Source organism: Lissotriton helveticus, chromosome 6, assembly GCF_964261635.1.
Source record: "Lissotriton helveticus chromosome 6, aLisHel1.1, whole genome shotgun sequence".
Taxonomy (NCBI): Eukaryota; Metazoa; Chordata; class Amphibia; order Caudata; family Salamandridae; genus Lissotriton; species Lissotriton helveticus.
In genome coordinates, this window is record NC_136067.1 from 2,063,823,179 (window position 1) to 2,063,847,945 (window position 24,767).

At 43.9% G+C, this 24,767-nt stretch overlaps 1 protein-coding gene across 2 annotated transcripts in view; it reads right to left on the minus strand.

The window, feature by feature from the left end:
• LOC144764004 (uncharacterized) overlaps positions 1-24,767 on the minus strand; it is a 167,851-nt gene that overhangs the window by 64,369 nt on the left and 78,715 nt on the right. Inside the window, exons 9-14 of one of the 2 annotated variants that reach the window (XM_078650129.1) lie at positions 24,013-24,162; positions 12,667-12,807; positions 9,924-10,067; positions 7,251-7,391; positions 4,513-4,656; positions 1,986-2,132 (exon numbers count right to left, since the gene is read on the minus strand). In XM_078650129.1, coding sequence (XP_078506255.1) covers positions 1,986-2,132; positions 4,513-4,656; positions 7,251-7,391; positions 9,924-10,067; positions 12,667-12,807; positions 24,013-24,162 — 867 coding nt within the window. The remainder of the gene's footprint in view (positions 1-1,985; positions 2,133-4,512; positions 4,657-7,250; positions 7,392-9,923; positions 10,068-12,666; positions 12,808-24,012; positions 24,163-24,767) is intronic. The other variant, XM_078650130.1, reaches the window with a different exon arrangement.

Consider the following 24,767-nt stretch of genomic DNA (forward strand, 5'->3'; position numbering starts at 1 on the left):
GGAAGATCTTCCGTAGCATGCGCAGGATGTTAAAGCAGGATGCGGAGACGGCGTTGACTTGTCTGGTCATGGAGAGGGAGGAGTCCAGGATGAAGCCCAGGTTGCGTGCGTGGTCTGTCGGTTTGGGTGCGGTGCCCAGGGCGGGGGGCCACCAGGACTCGTCCCAGGCGGAGGGCGAGGAGCCCAGGATGAGGACTTCCGTCTTGTCTGAGTTCAGTTTCAGGCGGCTGGTCGTCATCCACTCGGCTACTTCTTTCATCCCTTCGTGGAGGTCGTTGGTCAGGGAGAGGATCAGCTGGGTGTCGTCGGCGTAGGAGATGATGTTGAGGTTGTGTTGGCGTGCGATGGCCGCGAGGGGGCTCATGTAGACGTTGAAGAGGGTGGGGCTCAGCGAGGATCCTTGAGGGACGCCGCAGATGACTTCGGTGGCCTCTGACTTGTACGGTGGTAGACGGACTCTCTGTGTTCTTCCGTCGAGGAAGGAGATGATCCATTCCAGTGCCTTCTCCTGGATTCCGACGTTGCTGAGGCGCTGCACTAGGGTGCGATGGCAGACAGTGTCGAATGCCGCGGAGAGGTCTAGGAGGATGAGGGCCGCTGTTTCTCCGTTGTCCATCAGGGTTCGGATGTCATCGGTGGCGGCGATGAGGGCGGTCTTGGTGCTGTGGTTGGCACGGAAGCCAGACTGTGAGGGGTCGAGGGATCCATTCGTCTCGAGGAAGGCGGCCAGCTGTTGTTGACGGTCTTCTTGATGACTTTGGCTGGAAACGGGAGGAGCGAAATGGGGCGGTAATTCTTGAGTTCGGTGGGGTCCGCTGTAGGTTTCTTGAGTAGGGCGCTGAGTTCGGCGTGCTTCCAGCTCTCCGGGAAGGTGGCGGTGTCGAAGGATGTGTTGATGATGTCCCGCAGGTGGGGTGCGATGACAGCGTCGGCCTTGTTGAAGACGTGGTGAGGGCAGGGGTCGGATGGGGATCCGGAGTGGATGGAGTTCATCATGCGCACGGTGTCTTCGGTGCAGATCGGAGTCCAGGCGCGGAGGGTGGTGGTGGGGGGCGGTGGTTCGGTCGTGGCGTGCGTCGGTTGAGTTCTAAAGCTGTTGTGTGTGTCCGCGATCTTGTTGTGGAAGTAGGAGGCGAGGGAGTTGCAGAGGTCTTGCGACGGGGTGATGTCGTTGTTTCCGGCGTTGGGGCTGGAGAGCTCTTTCACGATGTTGAAGAGTTCCTTGCAGTTGTGTGCGTTGATGTCCAGCCGGTCCTTGAATGCAGTTTTCTAGGTGGCGCGGATCAGTTGGTGGTGCTTCCGGGTGGCAAGCTTGAGGGTGGTCATGTTGTCCGGTGTTGGTCCCCTTCTCCAGGCTTTCTCGAGGGCTCTGCAGTTCTTCTTGGAGCTCTTGAGTTCGTCGGTGAACCATGGGGCCTTCTTGCTGCCGGGTCTGCTGGGCGGGGTCCTCAGTGGGGCGAGTTCGTCCGCGCAGTTGGTGATCCACTTCGTGAGGTTGTCGGCGGCCTGGCTGGGGTTCGCTGAGCTGGCGGGAGGGTGCTGGCTCAGGGAAGCGGCGAGCTGGTCGGCTGTGATCTTGTTCCAGCTTCTTCGCGCAACCTGTTGCTGGTGGTGGTGGATCGTCGATCTTTTGAAGGTGAAGTGGACGCAGCTGTGGTCCGTCCAGTGGAGTCCGGTGGCGTGGTTGAAGGTGATGTCTTTGCTGGATGAGAAGACGGCGTCGAGTGTGTGTCCGGCGAGGTGGGTGGGGGTGGACACCAGCTGCTTGAGACCGAGGTTGGCGAGGTTGCCCAGCAGGGTGATGGTGTTGCGGTCATTGTTGTTCTCCAGGTGGAAGTTCTACAGATTACACTAGATGAACGCAGCACTTGTACATTTGTACACAATGATGCTGTGTCTTTCTGAATAAGGTTCAGCTTGAAAGCAGAAATACAAGTTAAGAACTGACAACATCATCAGCCATCACTCCACCTTGGCACAAGTACCTGTCTCTGGAGCCTTGCACTTTCGTCCACACTGGAAGTAGCAGCACTTCTGATCCCCTGTGCAGTCACCATCATTCTTACACTTATCGTCTTCAGCTTGAACGCACACTATGGTGTCTTTCGGACACATTCCTTGCTTTGATTTCACTGAAAATAGTGGAGAATGTGTTACATGGTATCTGCTCTTGAACAAAAAAAACCTCATATCATACAGTGAAGTTGTTTTCACCAACATTGGGTGGAGCGGGTATCAAGGTCTAAGGAAGTGACTCAGCGATGCAACATTTTTCAGTGCACCCTCCTTGCGACACGCTGGATGCACTGTATTTACTGTACAACGCTCCATGTCACAAGGATTTAGAGATACATCAGTATTCCTGACGTATTCGTAGGTGCAAACGTGGAGTATTGCTGGGGTGTGTCTGAAAACAGACGCAACTCCAACAATGTGTCTTTTCACAAGCGGGCAAGAGCTATGTCAAAGGGCATGTGTTACTCCTTACGCCTGCTGTGAGAGAGGCATAAGGATTTCACGCAGTGGCATCCTAGAAGTGTTGCAGTGAAATCTCAGAGATTTCACTGCTGCAATTCTACGAGCCTTGTCTACGACGGAACACCCCCACTGCTTACATTATACTTGTTGCAGGTATATTGAAGCACAGGAGTTTACGAAGTGACACACCTGCCTAAATGCGTCACTTTGTAAATATGGCGCAGTGTGGCTCATATTCTACGTTATGATAGAATCACAAGTGACGCAACGGAGGCCAAAATCAGTCATGAAATTCACCAAACCATCCTCTGGCATTTTCAGCTTTTTAAGCCTTCATGATTGCCCTTGTATGAGACGGCCCGGGTGACAAACAAGTAACAGGTCCACCTATTACATTAGTACTAAGTATATTTAATTGTAGATGACATTTGTTACTAATTAGTTCTAGCAATAGTGTACTAGATAACCTGGAATCTAAACAAAAATATTTTTTTGTATGCTGCAACTGACATCATTTCATCTCGCAGTGCCTTTTTGAAAGGACTTTCCCCAACTACCCACACATCAAACCCAATGTTCACGCGAGGCCTACCACAAAGCTTTAACACGCAGTGACACCATAAAATGCTTGAAAATAAATAAAAACGAAATTCATGAATACATAGAACAATTAAAGATGTTTCAAAACACAGCAATTAGACACCCGGGATCTTATATAGATGCGGCACATTTCGACTGCCAGAGCATCACTTTTGATGCTCTGGAGGTGAACAGTGCAGGCCCATATCTACGATGCCACAGAAAATCACCCTGCATGGCTTTTCATGGCCTCATAGATATGGTGTGAGGTAAGGCAGGGCAAGTCACTGCGTTGCTTCCCATTGCATCAGGGCAGTGTGCCAAGCAAGTTACGGTGGGTGTTCCCATTCAATGCCCATGGTATTTGACATATTTCCAAGATTGGCAACATAATGTAAATCTGGGAAGGCGTCAAAACCATGTGCCTCCCCAGGGCAGGCGCAACATTTGTTTTTGTGAAAGAAGGTGTCCCTTTCTAAACGCAACAAAGGTGCATTAGCAGAAATGGCAAAAGTGGTGCGGAAAGAAGGAGCATGTATTCAGACAGAGGCAAGAGAGGTGCAGAAGGAGAAAGAGGGTGCAGAAAGAGTGGATAGAGACTCAGAAAGAGGGAAGAGAAGTGCAGACTAAGGGGGAAGGTTCCAGAATTTTATAAGAAAGGTGCACAAAGATATAAGAGCAGTGCAAAAAGAACAGAGGTACAGAAACAGGAAAGAGAATGGCAGAAATAAGCAACAGTGGTGTAGAAAGATTCAAGAGAACTGCAGAAAGAGGCAAGAGATTAGCATACATAGGCAAAAGTGGTGTAGAAAGATAGAACAGGTATGCAAACAGAGGCAAGAGAGGTACAGAAAGAGGGAAGAGGGTGCAGAAATTTATAAGAAAGATGCACAAAGAAGCAAGATCAGTGCAAAAAGAACCAACAGAGGTGCAGAAACAGGCACGAGAATGGCAGAAAGAAGCAACAGAGGTGTAGAAAGAATCAAGAGAAGTGCAGAAAAAGGCAGGTTAGGTGCAGAAATAGACGAGAGGTGCAGAAAGAGGCAAGATTGCAGAAAGAGGCAGGAGGGATACAGAACTTTGCAAAAAAGGTGTAGAAGGAAGCAGGAGCAGTGAAGAAATAACTAACAGATTTGCAGAAAAAGGCAAATGGGGTGCAGAAAGTGGCACAAGAAGTGCAGACGGAAGCAATAGAGATGATTTGTCTATGATTCCATCCTAGAGATAGAAATGCCAGAAACAACCAACAGATCTCTCTCTCTAATTTAAACTTGGCTATCTTCTGATGACCACTGAAATACGGGATTGGATACCCTTGGTTTGTAAAGGGGAGAGCAAATAACAAGATCGGAACCCATATAGACTAGTCTTAAGATTTAGCATCCTTAAACTGCAGGGCTCTAATGTGGTGTGCATTTTGATATCTGGATCCTACATATTGTATATGCTTGTTACCTGTTGTGATGTTTGTGCATTCCTGTGTGCAGACCGGAGTGCAGCACTTTTGTGATCCTGGGCAGTCGCTATCTTGGCTGCACTTTGGAGGCAGAAGAGGAGTTGCACATCTTGTAACTGGCACTGGGCACTCACCAGGTTTCTCTGTAAGAGTGTAAGTCACAGACATGAAATTCAGCTAACCATCCCCTAGCATTTGCAGAATTGTAATCCTTTGTAATAGGCTTTGCGTGAGAAGGCCCTGGTGACTAACAAGTAGAATGCCCACCTCATATATTAGTACAAAAAATATTTAATTTCCGATGACATTACTTGCTAACTAGTTCCGGTAAATGTGTACTAGATAACCTGCAATCTAAACAAAAATTAACTTTTTTTTAAAGTTGTAACTGACATTATCTCATCATGCCCTTGTGAAAGGCTTTCCCCCAAACACCCACACATAAAACCCAGTCCTTAAACATACCCTACCACAAAGCTTTCATATGTAGTAAAACCACAGCCTGCTTGAAAATAAATAAAATTTAAATCACGACTATGTAGAACAGTTAAAGACGTTCATCATACAGCACTTCGACAGCAAGGGCGGATTACAATGGCGGGGAGACTGCCACTGACAGGAGGTTGATGGCGGTCTCTCCGCCATCGTAACCAGCTTTACCGCCCAACATATTATGATTGAGGGCAGATGTGTGGAGGTCGTAAAGACCAACTACCATGCATCTGGTGGACTCCTTGAGAACGCTAGTGTGACGGAAGGGCTCATAGTCCCTACAATGCTGTCGGTGCCTACCAGGCACTGCGATAGGGATTAAGATGTCCCTTTCTGCCAGCTGTTTCATGGTAGGCTACCCGACAGGAAAAGTCTGGTGGAAAGGGACGTTGAGTGCCTGTAGCGGGCCCTCCTTTCCCCTGGTCCTTGCTTGTAGGTGTTGTGGGACACCTATTGTGCCCCTCTACATATCCCAGTACCATGTGGCTAGCACTCCATGGTGCCTGCCACTTAGGCAGGGACATATAACATGTCCTGTTTTTACATTGTGGCGGGTGCTGCAGCCAGCAGCACCCACCGCAATGTAAAATATAGGCATTGCAACCACCGTGGTGGTAGTCGCATTGTAATACCTACTATGGGACAGCCGGCAGCATGTTGGGCGGTCCCAATCCCTGATACAATGAGAGATGGACTGAAGTCCACCCACCATCATAATCAGCCTCTAAGCTTAGAGCAAAGACGAAACATGTAGCAAACCCACCACATCACCATTAACATTATACTTTATTGCCTAATCCCAAAGCTGTGACAATACTGAATTTAAATTGGGAGAAGTAGAAAGATGTTGAGGTTTTGTTTATGTAATGTAAGACAGAAAATTCAAAGGATTGAGAGCAATAGAGACTGAAGACACTTCATCCTCACTCCCCAAAGAATATGCCAGTTTTTATTTTCGCAGCAGTGGCAAACTATGAAAAATTAAACTTAACAGATGTCACCTCTTGTGTTCCTGCTTTGAGTGCCACTGTGGCATACAGCCATTAAGTTGAAGGTCACTGTGTTCCCACCACTTTCTTGCTTAATATTGCCTCTTGCCGTTATGGGGTGAATGAGAACTGGCCTGCACCCCTATTTTATTTGAGATACTCTTGCCCTAATTTTAATTAAGTTAACTCATTCTAACCTAGTGGAGGCATGAAGCAGGGGTCAACCACCCAGTCTGGGAGTAACATGTTAATGGGCCATTTGAGACATGGATTACCTACCATTTTGCAGGTCTCCTTCTGTTTACTATGAGGAGTGGAAACCACAGATACAGGTTTGCCGAAGCTACTATCCTGAACATTATTTACACTCAAAATGTTAAAGAAAAAGACAAATAAGAATCCGTGAGAGTGAAAATGGAACCATTTCACCTGGATTGTAACCTCTGAATGCCAAATTAGTGTCTTTTATTCTCTTTACTTCTCTAACTACGATTTATATCCATGCACCTCATATGCTTCCCTCAGTTTGTTATTTTTTTTTAGTTTACTTATCCGCACAATTACCATATTTTCCAAAATGGATTTATTCTCTAGTATCTTTACCGCAGACACTCCAGACCTCTGAAGTGATGTTGCCACAGTTAATATGTGCTGCCACAGGTATGGAGTACCTCTGTGGCTTTAGGAAGCTTCTTCACCCCAGTTGAGCAGTACCCAATTCATACCTCTTAATTGTGCCTCATACTCCTTTTTTAAGGTGCCCCCTATCTGGGTACTCTGAGAAATGCTGGGATACCTCACCAGATGTCTGCTGTCTTCCAATGCTTGCATAGTTCTTGATGATTATAAACACTACAATAGTGTCTTCAACTCAAAGACCTGCCCAATTAAACAGGCTGTCCCCCATACTGCCAGACCATGTTTCTGTCAGCACCCTGCTGTAACAGCTTATGAACTTGAAGATCTTTGTTTTAAGCTCTTCAGTGAGATAAAGTGTGATCTGATTAGTAAAACAGGTTTGGCACATAAAATGTCAAACTCCACGGGTTCTCTTTAAGACAGCAATACATGAACCAGGATATGACAGGGTGGGTAAGGAGTAAGAGCATTATTTATTTTTGTTGGCCATTGCTTTTGGCTATGTTGTCAGCATTCAGGGTAATGGGGGAAGATGAGGAGGGCACTTAGTCACAAGCCCCTTTAAGAGAAACATTTAGATCTTCAAATGACTTCTTGTGAGTGGCTGTGAGTAATACCTTTAGCAGGATCCTTGCACTTAAGTCCACATTGGAAGTGGCAGCACCTCTGATTTCCCTTGCAGTCACTGTCGATCTTGCACTGATCCAATTCAGCCTTTTTGCACACAACTGTGTCTTTTGGACATTCACCAGTTTTCACTGTAACAGAGGAAGTTACAAAATTCAGGGACCTTTTCATACAGTGGCACAGTATAGGCTTAATGAGAACCCCTGACTCGCTAACCCCAAACACAACAAAAGTGTTAACATATTGGCCACATTTACACCACAACCATAGCAATATTACATGAAAAAAATCCACCATTTCTTTGCTTACTTCTCCAAAGATATAGGGCCTCATTTATGAAAAGTGTTGCATAGCTACGTGAAAACAGCGATACAAATTTTTCAGGGCACCCTCCTTGCGACACGCTGGATTTACTGTACAGCGCTCCATGTCACAAGGATTTAGAGATACGTCAGAATTCCTGACGTATTCGTAGGTGAAAACGTCGTGTATTGCTGGGGTGTGTCTGAAAACAGATGCAACTCCATCAATGTGTCTTTTCATAAGCGGGCAAGCCCCATGCGAAAGGACATTTGTTACTCCTTATGCCTGCTGTGAGAGAGGCGTAAGGATTTCACGCAGTGGCATCCTAGAAGTGTTGCAGTGAAATCTCAGATTTCACTGCTGCAGTTCTACGAGCCTTGTCTGCGAAGGAATACCCACACTGCATACATTATACTTGTTGCAGGTATATTGTAGCACAGGAGTTTACGAAGTGACACATCTGCCTCGAGGCGTCACTTTGTAAATATGGCGCAGTGTGGCTCATATATTACATTATCGTAGAATCACAAAAGTGACGCAAGGGAGGCCAAATTAGTCATAAAGTTCACCAAACCTTCCTCTGGCATTTTCAGCTTTTTAGTCCTTGATGATTGGCCTCGTGTGAGAAGGCCCGGGTGACGAACAAGTACCATGTCCACCTATTATATTAGTACTAAATATATTTATTTGTAGATGACATTTGTTATTAATTAGTTCTAGCAGAAGTGTACTAGATATCCTTTAATCTAAACAAAAATATTTTTTGTGTATGATGCAACTGACATCATTTTATCTTGCAGTACCCCTTTGAAAGGACTTCCCCCAACTACCCACACATAAAGCTCAATGTTCACGCGAAGGCTATCACAAAGCTTTAACATGGAGCGACACCATAAAATGCTTGAAAATAAATAAAACTAAATTCATGAATACATAGAACAATTAAAGATGTTTAAATACACAGCAATTAGACACCCGGGATCTTATTTAGCAGTCCCTAGTGGCACATTTCCAATGGCAGAGCATCACTTTTGTGATGCTCTGGAGGTAAATAGTGCAGGCCCATATCTACGGTGCCACAGAAAGTGACCCTCCATGGCTTTTCATGGCCTCATAGATATGGTGTGAGGTAAGGCAGGGCAAGTCACTGCGTTGCTTCCCATTGCATCAGGGCAGTGTGCCAAGCGAGTTACGGCGGGTGTTCCCATTCAATGCCCATGGTATTTGAGATATTCCCAAGATTAGCAACATAATGTAAATCTGGGAATGCGTCAAAACCATGTGCCTCCCCAGGGCAGGCGCAACATTTGTTTTTGTGAAAGAAGGTGTCCCTTCCTAAAAGCAACAGAGGTGCATTAGCAGAAATGGCAAAAGTGGTGCAGAAAGGAGGAACATGTATTCAGACAGAGGCGAGAGAGGTGTAGAAGGAGGGAAGAGGGTGCAGAAAGAGTGGATAGAGGCTCAGAAAGAGGCAAGAGGAGTGCAGACTAGGGAGGAAGGTTGCAGAATTTTATAAGAAAGGTGCACAAAGATATAAGAGCAGTGCAAAAAGAACAGAGGTGCACGAAACAGGCAAGAGAAGGGCAAAAAGAAGCAACAGTGGTGTAGATAGATTCAAGAGAACTGCAGAAAGAGGCAAGAGATTAGCATACATAGGCAAAAGTGATGTAGAAAGATAGGACAGGCATGCAAACAGAGGCAAGAGAGGTACAGAAAGAGGGAAGAGGGTGCAGAAATGTATAAGAAAGATGCACAAAGAAGCAAGAGCAGTGCAAAAAGAACCAACAGAGGTGCAGACACAGGCACGAGAATGGCAGAAAGAAGCAACAGTGGTGTAGAAAGAATCAAGAGAAGTAGAGAAGTGCAGAAAAAGGCAGGTGAGGTGCAGAAATAATCAAGAGAAGTGCAGAAAAAGGCAGGTGAGTTGCAGAAATAGACAAGAGAGGTGCAGAAAGAGGCAAGATTGCAGAAAGAGGCAGGAGGGATACAGAACTTTGCAAAAAAGGTGCAGAAGGAAGCAGGAGCAGTGCAGAAAGAACTAACAGAGGTTCAGAATAAGGCAAATGGGGTGCAGAAAGTGGCACAAGAAGTGCAGACAGAAGCAATAGAGATGATTTGTCTATGATTTCCATCCTAGAGATAGAAATGCCAGAAACAACCAACAGATCTCTCTCTCTAAGTTACACTTGGCTATCTTCTGATGACCACTGAAATACGGGATTGGATACCCAAGGGGAGAGCAAATAACAAGATTGGAACCCATATAGACTAGTCTTAAGATGTAGCATCCTTGAACTGCAGGGCTCTCATGTGGTGTGCACTTTGACATCTGGATCCTACATATTGTATATGCTTGTTACCTGTTGTGATGTTTGTGCATTCCTGTGTGCAGACCGGAGTGCAGCACTTTTGTGATCCTGGGCAGTCGCTATCTTGGCTGCACTTTGGAGCCGGAAGAGGAGTTATACATGTTGAAACTGGCACTGGGCACTCACCAGGTTTCTCTGTAAGAGAGTAAGTCACAGACATGTAATTCAGCTAACCATCCTCTGGCATTTGCAGCATTTTAATCATTTGTAATAGGCTTTGCGTGAGAAGGCCCTTGTGACTAACAAGTAGAATGTCCACCTAATATATTAGTACTAAAAATATTTAATTTCAGATAACATTACTTGCTAACTAGTTCCGGCAAATGTGTAATAGATAACCTGCAATCTAAACAAAAATGAACTTTTTTTAAAGTTGTAACTGACATTATCTCATCATGCCCTTGTGAAAGGCTTTCTCCCAAACCCCCACACATAAAACCCAGTCCTTAAACATACCCCACCACAAAACTTTCATATGTAGTAAAACCACAGCATGCTTGAAAATAAATAAAATTTAAATCACGACTATGTAGAACAGTTAAAGACATTCATCATACAGCACTTCGACAGCAAGGGCGGATTACAATGGCGGGGAGACTGCCACTGACAGGAGGTTGATGGCAGTCTCTCCGCCATCGCAACCAGCTTTACCGCCCGACATATTATGATTGAGGGCAGACGTGTGGCGGTCGTAAAAACCAACTACCATGCATCTGACGGACTCCTTGAGAACGCTGGTGTGACGGAGGGGCTCATAGTCCCTATAATGCTGACGGTGCTTACCAGGCACTGCCATAGGGATTAGGTTGTCCCTTTCTCTGCCAGCTGTTTCATGGTAGGCTACCTGACACAAAATGCCTGGTGGAAAGGGACATTGAGTGCCTGTAGCGGGCCCTCCTTCCCCCTAGTCCTTGCTTGTAGGTGTTGTGGGACACCTATTGTGCCCCTCTACATATCTCAGTACCATGTGGCTAGCACCCCATGGTGCCTGCCACTTAGGCAGGGATATATAACATGTCCTGTTTTTACATTGCGGCGGGTGCTGCAGCCAGCAGCACCCACCGCAATGTAAAATATAGGCATTGCAACCACCGTGGTGGTAGTCGCATTGTAATGCCTACTATGGGACAGCCGGCAGCAAGTTGGGCGGTCCCAATCCCTGATACGATGAGTGATGGACTGAAGTCCACCCAACATCATAATCAGCCTTTAAGCCTAGAGCAAAGACGAAACATGCAGCAAACCCACCACATCACCATTAACATTATACTTTGTTGCCTAATCCCAAAGCTGTGACAATACTGACTTTAAATTGGGAGAAGTAGAGAGATGTTGAGGTTTTGTTTATGTAATGTAAGACAGAAAATTCAAGGGATTGAGAGCAATAGAGACTAAAGACACTTCATCCTCACCCCCCAAAGAATATGCCATTTTTTTTTCCGCAGCAGTGGCAAACTGTATGAAAAATTAAACTTAACAGATGTCACCTCTTGTGTTCCTGCTTTGAGTGCCACTGTGGCATACAGCAATTAAGTTGAAGGTCAATGTGTTCCCACCACTTTGTTGCTTAACATTGCCTCTTGTCGTTATGGGGTGAATGAGAACTGGACTGCACCTCTTTTTTATTTGAGATACTCTTGCCCTAGTTTTAATTAAGTTAACTCATTCTAACCTAGTGGAGACATGAAGCAGGGGTCAACCACCCAGTCTGGGAGTAACATGTTAATGGGCTATTTGAGACATGGATTACCTACCATTTTGCAGGTCTCCTTCTGCTTTACTATGAGGAGTGGAAATCACAGATACAGGTTTGCAGAAGCATACTATCCTGAAAATTATTTACACTCAAAATGTTAAAGAAAAAGACAACTAAGAATCTGTGAGAGTGAGAATGGAACCGTTTCACCTGGATTGTAACCTCTGAACGCCAAATTAGTGTTTTTTATTCTCTTTACTTCTCTAACTACGATTTATATCCATGCACCTCATATGCTTCCCTCAGTTTGTTAGTTTTTTTCTAGTTTACATGTCTGCACAATTACCATATTTTCTAAAATGGATTTATTCTCTAGTATCTGTACCGCAGACCCTCCAGACCTCTGAAGTGATGTTGCCACAGTTAATATGTGCTACCACAGGTATGGAGTACCTCTGTGGCTTCAGGAAGCTTTTTTACACCAGTTGAGCAGTACCCAATTCATACCTCTTACATGTGCCTCATACTCTTTTTTAAGGTGCCCCCTATCTATGTACTCTGAGAAATGCTGGGAAACCTCACCAGATGTCTTCTGTTTTCCAATGCTTGCATAGTTCTTGATGATTATAAACACTACAATAGTGTCTTCAACTCAAAGACCTGCCCAATTAAACAGGCTGTCCCCCATACTGCCAGACCATGTTTCTCTCGGCACCCAGCTGTAACAGCTCATGAACTTGAAGATCTTTGTTTTAAGCTCTTCAGTGAGATAAACGTGTGATCTGATTAGTAAAATAGGTTTGGCACATAAAATGTCAAACTCCACCGGTTGTCTTTAAGACAGCAATACATGAACCAGGATATGACAGGGTGGGTAAGGAGTAAGAGCATTATTTATTTTTGTTGGCCATTGCTTTTGGCTATGTTGTCAGCATTCAGGGTAATGGGGGAAGATGAGGAGGGCACTTAGTCACAAGCCCCTTTAAGAGAAACATTTAGATCTTCAAATGACTTCTTGTGAGTGGCTGTGAATAATACCTTTAGCAGGATCCTTGCACTTAAGTCCACATTGGAAGTGGCAGCACCTCTGATTTCCCGTGCAGTCAATGTCGATCTTGCACTGATCCAATTCAGCCTTTTTGCACACAACTGTGTCTTTTGGACATTCACCAGTTTTCACTGTAACAGAGGAAGTTACAAAATTTGGGGACCTTTTTATACAGCGGCACAGTAGAGGCTTAATAAGAACCCCTGACTTGCTCACCCCAAACACAACAAAAGTGTTAACATATTGGCCACATTTACACCACTACCATAGCAATATTACATGAAAAAAATGCACCATTTGTTTGCTTACTTCTCCAAAGATATAGGGCATCATTTATTAAAAGTGTTGCATAGCTACGTGAAAACAGCGATACAACATTTTTCAGGGCACCCTCCTTGCGACACGCTGGATTTACTGTACAGCGCTCCATGTCACAAGGATTTAGAGATACGTCAGAATTCCTGACGTATTCGTAGGTGGAAACGTGGTGTATTGCTGGGGTGTGTCTGAAAACAGATGCAACTCCAGCAATGTGTCTTTTCAGAAGCGCGCAAGCAATACATGTGAAAGGGCATGTGTTACTCCTTATGACTGCTGTGAGAGAGGCGTAAGGATTTCACGCAGTGGCATCCTAGAAGTGTTGCAGTGAAATCTCAGATTTCACTGCTGCAGTTCTATGAGCCTTGCCTTCGAAGGAATACCCACACTGCATACATTATACTTGTTGCAGGTATATTGTAGCTCAGGAGTTTACGAAGTGACACATCTGCCTTGATGCGTCACTTTGTAAATATGGCGCAGTGTGGCTCATATTTTACGTTATCGTAGAATCACAAAAGTGACGCAAGGGAGGCCAAAATAGTCATAAAGTTCACCAAACCTTCCTCTGGCATTTTCAGCTTTTTAGTCCTTGATGATTGGCCTTGTGTGAGAAGGCCCGGGTGACGAACAAGTACCATGTCCACCTATTATATTAGTACTAAATATATTTATTTGAGGATGACATTTGTTACTAATTAGTTCTAGCAAAAGTGTACTAGATATCCTGTAATCTAAACTAAAATATTTTTTGTGTATGATGCAACTGACATCATTTCATCTTGCAGTACCCCTTTGAAAGGACTTCCCCCAACTACCCACACATAAAGCTCAATGTTCATGCGAGGCCTACCACAAAGCTTTAACATGGATTGACACCATAAAATGCTTGGAAATAAATAAAACTTAATTCATGCATACATAGAACAATTAAAGGTGTTTCAATACACAGCAATTAGACACCCCGGATCTTATTTAGCAGTCTCTTGTGGCACATTTCCAGTGGCAGAGCATCACTTTTGTGATGCTCTGGAGGTGAACAGTGCAGGCCCATATCTACGGTGCCACAGAAAGTGACCCTGCATGGCTTTTCAGGGGCTCATAGATATGGTGTGAGGGAAGGCAGGGCAAGTCACTGCTTTGCTTCCCATTGCATCAGGGCAGTGTGCCAAGGAAGTTACAGTGGGTGTTCCTATTCAATGCCAATGGTATTTGACATATTTCCAAGATTAGCAACATAATGTAAATCTGGGAATGCGTCAAAACCATGTGCCTCCCCAGGGCAGGCGCAACATTTGTTTTTGTGAAGGATGGTGTCCCTTTCTACAAAAAAACAAGTGGTTTTCAATGCAGGCCTGCTTGTGCCATGGCTCTATGGTGTCTGTATTGGTGCAAAGCTGCCTAAATGGTGCCAACACAAAGGAAAGGACATGGATGCATTCTATTGAGGTAAGTAGGACACATCAATGCCCTTCCTTTATGGTGCAGCAAACTAGCTTATGTTGCTGTGTTGCATAATTGTGTTGTAAATGAGCCCCCAGGTCTACAGCTCAGATGCAAACCCCCAGCATGCCTGAAAATAAAGGAAACTAAATTGTTCAACACAACTTACACACAAGGACTACAACAAGGATTCACTATGCATCATACTTACAAAATACATCCATAATGTTACAGAACAATGAAAAGACTTTCAATATTATGTTAACACTCTGAAGTCGTAGTGATACAAAATCAGTTTTAAATGATCCATGAGATCATCGAATATCAAATCAAATACTGTTACTTAAGAATAACATTCAGTATATCTGGAAATGTTCTCAGAGCTATACAAATCTAGAAAAGAGAAAGTCATATAACCATTCAGATGTAATGTCCAATTACAAAGGAAACTCCAAATAAAGGGCACCAAGGGGCACATTTATCAAACTTTCACACAGCGAAACACAGCAAGCCACCTTTTTTCACTGCACTGATGAAAGGGTAGGAATGCTTGATATTTAATATTATATGGTGAACTGCTATAGCTTTCTTGTTCAGGCACAATGTGCTGCCTAGCGCCAATGCAAGAGAGGTACAGAAAGAGGGAAGAGGGTTACAGAAAGAGGTCAGAGGGGTGCGGAAAGAATAACGTGAGGTACAGAAATAGGCAGGAGAGGTGCAGAATGAGGCAAGAGAACTGCAGAAAGAGGCAAGAGAAGTGCAGAAAGAAGCAACCGAAGTGCACAAAGAGGCCAGGGAAGTGCAGAAAGGTGCAAAAGAAGTGCAGAAAGTGGCATTAGCGGTACAGAAAGAGGCAAGAGAGGTGCAGAACATGGAAGAAGGTTGCAGAATTTTATTATAAAGGTGCACAAAGGAGCAAGAGCAGTGCAAAAATAACCAACAGAGGTGGAGACAGAGGGAAAAGAAGCACATAAAGAGGGAAGGGGTGCAGAAAGAGGCAAGAGAAGTGCAGAAAGCAGCAACAGAAGTGCAGAAAGAGGCAAAAGAGGTACGGGAGAAAGCAAGAGAGGTGCAGAAAGAAGCAAGGGAAGTACAGAAAGGAGAAAGACATATAGAAAGAGGCAAGAGGGGTATAGAAAGAGGCAAGATGAGTGCAGAAAGAGGGAAGAAGAGTACAGAAAGATGCTACAGGGGTGCAAAAAGAAGCAAGAGAGGTACAGAAAGAAGCTAGAGAAGTACAGCAAGAAGCAACAGAGGTGCATAAAGAGACAAGAGAAGTGCAGAAAGGTGCAAAAGAAGTGCAGGCAGAGGCATTAGTGATCCAGAAAGAGGCAAGAGAGGTGCAGAATAGGGAAGAAGGTTGCATAATTTTATAAGAAATGTACACAAAGAAGCAAGAGCAGTGCAAACATAACCAACAGAGGTTGAGAAAGAGGCAGAAGTACTGAAAGAGGCACGATTGGTGCAGGAAGAAGCAACAGAGGTGTAGAAAGAATGAAGTGAAGTGCAGAAAGAGGAAAGAGTGTTGCAGAAAAAGGCAAGAGAACTACACAAAGAGGCATGAAGGATGCAGAAAGAGGCAAGAGAGCTGCCGGAAGAATTAGGCGAGGTGCAGAAAACAGCAAGAAAAGTGCAGAAAGAAGCAAGAGATGTGCAGAAAGAGGCAAGAGGGGTGCAGAAAGAAGAAAGAGGTGCATAAAGAGGGAAGACAAGTTCAGAAAGAGGCAACAGGGGTGCAGAAAGAGGCAAAATAGATATAGAAAGAGACAAGAAAGGTGCAGAAAGAGGGAAAAGGGTGCAGAAATAGGAAATAGAGGTACACAAAGAGGCAAAATGGGTGCAGTATAGGGAAGAAGGTTGTAGAATGTTGTAAGAAAGGTACACAAAGAAGCAAGAGAAGTGCGAAAAGAACCAACAGAGGTGGAGAAAGAGGCTAGAGAATTGCAGAAAGAAGCAAGAGAGGTGCAGAAAGAGGCAAGAGAAGTGCAGAAAGAGGCAAAATAGATATAGAAAGAGACAAGAAAGATGCAGAAAGAGGGAATAGGGTGCATCAATAGGAAGTAGAGGTACACAAAGAGGCAACATGGGTGCAGTATAGGGAAGAAGGTTGTAGAATGTTGTAAGAAATGTACTCAAAGAAGCAAGAGAAGTGCGAAAAGAACCAACAGTGGTGGAGAAAGAGGCAAGAGAAATTAAAAAAGAGGCAAGAGAGGTGCAGAAAGAGGCAAGAAAGGTGCAGCAAGAGGGAATAGGGTGCAGAAATAGGAAATAGAGGTACAAAAAGAGGCAAGAGAGGTGCAGAATACGGAACAAGGTTACAAAATTGTGTAAGAAAGTTGTACAAAGAAGCAAGAGCAGTGCAAAACGAACCAACAGAGGTGGCGAAAGAGGAAAGAGAAGTACAGAAAGAGGCAAGAGAGGTGCAGAAAGAGGCAAGAGAGATACATCAGGACCACTGGTGACGGAGCCCACCAGTGGTCCTGTGATAGCCGTGCACGCAGGAAGCAGTGATATAGCGCTGTTATATGCTGTTGAATGAACATTCTCTTACCGCTAGGCACACAGCGGTTAACATAGGATTGATTTCCACGCATGGACGTTTTGATTACGGCTTTCTTTTTGGGACCTTTCATGTCCATGGAACACCACTAAAGGGTTGCCCACCATTTTGCTGGTGGCTCTCCATGTTTCTACTTAGGAAGCAGTGACATAGGGCTGTTATATGCTGTTGTAAGAACATTCTATCACTGCTAGGCACACAGCGGTTAACATAGGATTGATTTCCACGCATGAACGTTTTGATTACAGCTTTGTTTTTTGGGACCTTTCATGTCCATGGCACACCACTAAAGGGTTGCCCACCGTTTTGCTGGGGGCTCTCCATGTTTCTACTTAGGTTCCCTGCCCTCCCCCGTCCTGAGGAAGACCAGTTGCTGAGGAGTAAAACTACCCCTGTTGCGTCTGGGTCGAAACGCCGACGATAACCCCCCACTCTGGGGCCTGCACCCTCTTGTTCCTCCCCACCCTTTGGAAACCTTCACAGATGAACACATCACTGTGATAGGAAGAAATAGTAACTATGTCCTAAATGACGTCAGGGGCAGGCTTTCCTCATTGCTAAAGATAGTTAACCTTGGCACGATAAAGAATTGAAAAAGTCAATCTTGAGTTTATTCTCTCTACCCTTTTTACCTCTTCTCAAGAGCACCACTCTTTGCACTTTTTTCACTCACTACTTGTTAGTAACCAACCCCCCTCCCGTAATTTAATTGGGAGCTGTATTTTGTGGAATAACCAAGAATAAACTGCCATTAAGCTAATACTGTGCGCTTTTTGGCCTGACACTTATCAGTGGGTACTGTTTTATATTGTGAATGCCTTTGGCTTGTTCCTTCTCACTTTATCTTCCAGGATTTAACCACATATTATGATCCAGTATAACATTTTCATTTATTGATCACTTTGTAAACAAGGCGCAGTGTGGCTCATATTTTACGTTATCGTAGAATCACAAAAAGTGTTGCAACGGAGGCCTAAATGGCTCATAAATAAGGCCCCTAGTTCTTACCATGTTACGCTACCCATCTTTGTTTGTTATATTGTCCTCAGAATATTTCTATATACTGTAAATGATTACATATGGGCACTGATCGAATTTGATATCCTGTAAGACTGAATGTGGCAATTCAATCGGGTTATGTAAATTTTCTACAACTAAAATATAATTTTGGATAGCACTTTAACCTATCTTCTTATGTTTATCCAAGAAGAATATAAAGGCTCATTTTCTAGGCTATAGAATAAGACTGGCAGTGAAAATGTATCAATGTTAGAGTTGATGTACTAGTTGGCTCTTTAGGAATCACGTTTGTACCTTTTAATCATTGGCACCAATTTCAAAATGTGGAGAAGCCTGAGATGGATGAAGTTGTAATGCCTTAAACTGAGTGACAGGAAACATGCTATTTATATTAAGTAGTTTTAAGCATGTGCAGAACAGTTGTGTATTAATAATACAGATGAGACAGGTAGATTCTATTTTCAGCTTGGTTGTTATATACCATGAACCACAAGACAAAGCACTAACATTAAAGAGGGACCCATTTATTATGTCTGGTAGCTGTACAAATAAACTGAAATATTAGCCCATAGCTCTCCTACTAGGGTCTTATTAGATAACTGTGGGGGCAACATCTGGAGTGTAGCACCTTACTGAGCTGCGCCATGTGCCCCTAACAAAACAATATCCTAAAGGAATTTGTGGCTGACATGTGAAGAGATGTAGATCATGACCCATCAATGAAGAAGGTAGTGGGAGAACTGGTCAGAGAATAGAGGAATATAATTTGGAGACCAACCCTCATTGAAATAATGACTCTTGATTTAAGGTACAAAGGATATGCATGCAGGTGTGAAAAAGGACTCCTGCGTTAGCTATGCAATATCTTGCACTTACTGAAGTTATGGATATTAGCAAGAATTTATTTTTTCCGAACAAAGGAATAATTCCTATAGGATCTGGTCCCACCCCTGCGTCAGCTTCAATTTTATAAACCTCATGACACCACTTTGCTGCACTTGCAACCAAGCTTCAGTGGTGCACAAAGTTCTCTTATCCATACTATCTGAAAACTGTTTTAGATTAAATGATAGCATTATGTCATCTCCCCGGCCAGTCAATCAATCAATCAAAAATTAAGTGTAGAATCTACGTAGACTATCAAATGCAGTCACAGCTGCAGTGTAATTTATTTATAGGAAATATAAGTATGTTCCTCACTCTAGGCAAAATAAATATCTCATTGTTAGATCTGTCATTCTTAGGGTTGTCGTCCCCCAAACATTTTGCTTCAATTCTTCTATTTTTTGCTGATCTTGTTTCTGCTGGCCTAAGGACTCTGTGTCCTTTACCACTGCTTACCAGTGCTAAAGTGCATGTGCTCTCTCCTTTAAACATGGTAGGATTGGCTTACACCCCATTGATATATTTAATGTACTTTACCTGTAAATTAAATGCTACTAGTGAACCTGTAGCCCTGATTGTTCCACACACTTAAGGAGCCCTGCAAAACAGATCTCAGGCCTGACATTGAAGCCTGTGTGTGCAGTTTTAAACTGTAATTTTAACCTACCAAATAAAGCTTTTGCCAGGCCCAGACCTTCTGTTTTAATACATGCAAGACACACTTTGGGTAGACCCTGAACAACCCAAAGGGCAGGGTGCAGTATATTTGAAATATTAGACCTGTACATTTACCGTTTAAACATTTTGGCAGAAAAAACTCAAAAATTAGTTTTCTCTACTGCAAGGCCTACCTCTCCCATAGGATGATATTGGGTTACCTTCTTACATTTAATAAGTGATAACTTTCAATTGGGAGCACGGAGACAGGCTGTGCTTTTTGTCCAACAAATTGTGTTTAAAAACCCTCCTTAATGGTAAAGTCAGATTTTTTGTCACAATTCTGAAAATGCCACTGTTAGAAAGGTGGCATTTTCTTGCTCAAACCATTTGGTGTCTGCTGTCTGTATCCTGGGTCAGATGACTACGGGTAGCATGCAGTTGGCCTTTGTGCATTGCTCACAGACCGTGAGACAACAAGCAGCTAGGTGTTTGCAGGATGAGCCACTCTAAGTTGACGAGGGGCAAGAGCTGTCACCTACCACACATGCACATCACAAAGATCCTGACGAGGCACGCTGGCAAAGGGGTTTGGCACCAGTCTATTTTAACCCTAGACAATCTGGGGCCAAGGAAGGGGGCAGAACATTTCAAACTACTCAGGAGGTGAAACCTTCAGAATCTTCTCCTATTTCAAGGTGGACAGCAGATATAAATATTGGACCCTTGGACCCAAGTCTTCAGTACACATTCAGACCTACGTAAGACTTTAATGAAGCACTGCTGTGCTGCTCTTTTGCAAACAGGACTGCTACTTGGCCGCCCTGCTGACCTCCTCCCTGAGTCGGAAGGAGTGGACATGTATCTTGAACTTAAAACCACCAGAATGACTACAAGGGCTAGTTGTCTGGCCTCCTGATCAGAAGTCTCAGGGACTGAATAGACTTCTTCCATCTTCAACCCAGCACCTGAACTTTCCCAGCTGTGAGTCCTACCTTCACTAGTAGTGCCAATCCTTTCCCGGACCCTTGTAAGTGTGCCTTTAGGTGCTCTGCCAGTCCACCCGTGGTATTAGCAGAACTGAGGCATCAAAGTCACAGCACTATGTATAGCCTCAGTAAAACTCTGTGTCAGAGTCACCATACAATGCATCACCTCTCTAAACGCCACAGCAGAAGCATTGCATTACCCATCCCTGGTGCTGGATTTTGCATCGCTGCTCACAGCCCTCTAGGAACCGCTGGTGTGCAACGCATCCTCAAATCAGGCCGTCGCATTGCAAACCCATTGTTGACGGCTTTCTCAATGACAATGCATGACCTTCCATCGCAGTTCCTAGGTACTACTGATAGAGGGGCCTTTTTATCGACCTTGGTAGGATGAAGGTCCGATGTGAGCCCTACTTGACAAAATCTGAAAATATGCTAAAATGACCAATTTTCACCATATAAAATCAGCAAATGAAATCCCATGGATCCCATGAATCCCGGGGTTGTAGGCCCAAGCCAAAGGCCCAAAGCCACCGGCTTATGTTAACAGAATCCACTGAGCCTAAATAGTTTTAAACGTGCTTTTCTGATGTGCTGAAGACAGCAAGACAATTGAGCAGACCAGGAAAGTTACAGTAGCCTTTCACAAGCCCCATTGCAAGACACCACACACCTACACAGACTCAGCCATTACAAGTTGGCACATCTTGGAATCTTGCAGAAATGTTGTTCTGAAAGATAGCTTGCATGAAATAGATGTCACAGCACCTCAGCACCTGTCATAGGTTCCGCTCTAACACATATATTTTTAGAAATGTACAAGATGTTCGCTTTTGAAGAGCACAATGTCCTCTTTTAGGGAACAGAATGTTCTTTAGGGGTGTCCTTCCAGTGTCCTAGAACACATGTGGTTAAACCACCTGCAGAAAGTGCGTCAGAAAAGGCGTCAGAACAGTGTTAGTTCTGCATTTTTCAGGTATATTAGATTCAGCCCGTCAAATCTGAAGCCAGAGTTCTGCTAATGCAACTTCTTGCATGCAGGCTCTCCGGCTAGTCGATTGTCTGACTTGGGGTGTCAATTCCTCTCTCTCAGGTGGTGGGCACCCTAAGCCAGATAATACTTTTGTCTTTTAAATGTCTGTCCTTGCTCTGTACTTTCCATTCACACCCAATCCCTTGCATTTTAGGTTCACTTAGGCTATTAGGTCCTGCTGGGATAGTCTCCATAGGCTAAGGGGCTTCTGGGCACTAGACTTTATAGAGTGTCCTGCTTACCCCAACTAATTTCAATTGTGCCTTTTCAATAATCCTGGCCACTCACATTCTGGGTCTCTTCAAAATGTTTGACTTGCATGAATCATTCTCATCAGAAAGGCTTAATTCTAGGCACTATGTTTTCATAAGAAATGTACTCCATATCTTTGAATCTCTGGCAGTTTTCCATTGTGCATGTTTAAGAGTTACTCAGTTCAGCTTGCCTCGCAGCATTTTAGAAGCAAGTTCGATCTATTTTATACTCCTGGCAGAGTGAAGCCAGATTGTTTTAAAGAATATTCACTAGAAATGTGTTTTATTGAAATACCTGTGTTTTGTGCAATAAAATGTCACCCATCTGTAATCTTTGTTGCTTGTTCCTTATTCCTCAGTGAAGTATTGCGTCGATGACATGTGCCCACGGCTCAAAACCACAGGGCAGGGTGGTTTATGGTTTGTGACTTGTGGCCACACCCTGAAGGGCTTCAATTCACCCTTCATCACTACCGCCGCACGACTCTGCAACCGGGTTTAAGGTACTTTCGATCAGTGGGCCTAACTTGATCCCTGAAGACAGCGTGCGCTCCTTTCTGGTCAGCAGGAACCAGTGACTTTTCTGGGGTCTAGTGTGACCAGATAACCACAGTTGGGCCTACATGCTTTTTTATGCGGTGTTCACTCAAACAGGGCAACAGTAGCACCGAAGACCTCTGTGGGAGCACTCTCAGTGTGTGCACCACATATGTATTACAAAAGATGCTAGAACTTGTATGTTCGTGTTGTCTGGAGTTGAGGCAGGAGAGGACATATTTCAGAGATATATAAATACAAGTATATAAACAATACAGCAAGTCAGCAATGAAGTCTTTCTAGGAAGATGAGCAGTTAGATATGATGAGTTACAAATGAAATGATCTTTCACTGATAGAGCCATGTACCAGCAAGGGTGGTGTGATGAGAACCATGAATGGAGTGAAATCAAAAAGACATAGAACAGGTACATGGAAGTAAGGACAATGTAAGAACATATACAAAGCTGAAGACAGAAACAGTCTGTGATGTTAAAGTACCACGGAAACTGCAATAGATGCCAGTGGCATGGTTGCATGTCAGAACATTGAATAGAGAAATATCATCTGACATGTATATTGTGTTCTAAATACCATCCACAAAAATACTGTTTATGATAGTACATTTTCTAGTATAAATTGCAGTGAAGTGATACATTATGACATAATATTTATGTGCATATTATAAAGATATTCTGAAAACAGTATTCGATTGTCACACCCTGGCAACAGTGTCTTGGCATCGATGTAGTTATGTGTGGTTTTGTATACTATCTTTTTCGTTGGTCACCCAAAGGGAGGAGAAGGTCTAATGTTAGGCAGATTGAGTTCTTAGTTAACGTTTGGGGAAAGAAAGCTAGAAACAAAGGGGCAGATTTACAATGTGACGCATCTGGGAAATGCGTCATGTTGTAAAGCCCTGCGCCAGAAGGAGGCATTCCTACGCGGGGGGGGGGAGTTCCGGCGCAGGAACGCCTCCTAAAAGTGGCTGAGTGAAATCCACAAGTCACTTTGGGGCTCATGCTGCATCAAAACCCTGCGCCTGCTTGAAGCAGGCATAAGGATTGACGCAGCATTAAGATAGGGCCCCCCAGAGCATTGATGGAGCTGCGTCGCTCTTGCGACGCAACTCCAGCAATGCGCCGCTTTTACAGCACAGACGCGTGACACATCTGTGCCATTTTTGCCCCATGGTGCGCTGCATTGTAAATGCGGCGCATCCATGGTGGCGGAGGCATGGTGCACAATAAGTAGCGCATCCCTGCTGATATGCAGGGATGCGCCACTTATTGTAAATCTGCCCCTACATTCCTAGAAATTATTTGGAAGCTAAGCAGTATTATGAAGCTTTCCATGATAAACAATGAACAAAGGAGGTGAATAACAGTGAGAAGAACAGCCAATGAGGTTTCTAAGGGGGGTAGTGGAGTGGAAGGGCAACTCATTGAAAAATTGAAAGGAAATGATGTCTACAAGACATTTTGTAAACCCTTTTGTCGCTCTGCCCTGGAAGTAATGCTTTAAAGAAGTCACAGACTATTGATGTCTCTAATGTCCTGGTTCTTTACAACGGTTTTTCAAGCCTTGTCTGGATAAAAACAAAACATCCAAAAGGCACTTAAGTGAAGAAGTGGTTGTTACCTAGCACAGGATCCTTGCATTCCTGATCACAAATCTCGATGCAGCACTTCTTCTCTCCTGGGCATTGACTGTCATTGCTACACTTGTGATTGTACGGGGGCGGGCGATCGCACCATGAAATCCGCCTGGGACACTCACCAGATTTCACTTCTAGGAAAAGATTGAGAGATGTTCATATCATACCTCATATTTCACTTCTATCTCTATCATTTATAGGGACAGAATATATCCCTAAAAAATATGGGGTAAACCTGTAGCTTACAGACCATCTTCTGTATAAGAATGGAACATGAAATTTGCAATCAGGAAGTGAAAATATTATAACAGCATGATGGGGGGGAGCATGATATATAGATAGACAGGCGTGAATAGATTTCAGAATGTATCCTTCACGAATATATGACGTTATAACGCATACTTTTACAACGCATACCTTTACAACGAAATTTTTACACCGCAAATACTATTACAACGCATGTATTTACAACGCATGTTTTTACAACGCAGGTACCTTTACAACGCATACCATTACAACGTAAGTATTGGTAAGTATATATTAATTTTTTAATTGTAAATTAATTGAATTTAATATAATTTAATGTAATGTAATTTAATTTAATTTAATTTAATTTATTTAATTTAATTTTAATTTAATTTTACTTTATTTTTACCCTGTACCCCTTTACCCAAAAACCCAAAACTGACCCTGAACCCTAAAAATACCCCTTTACCCAAAAACCCAAAACTGACCCTGA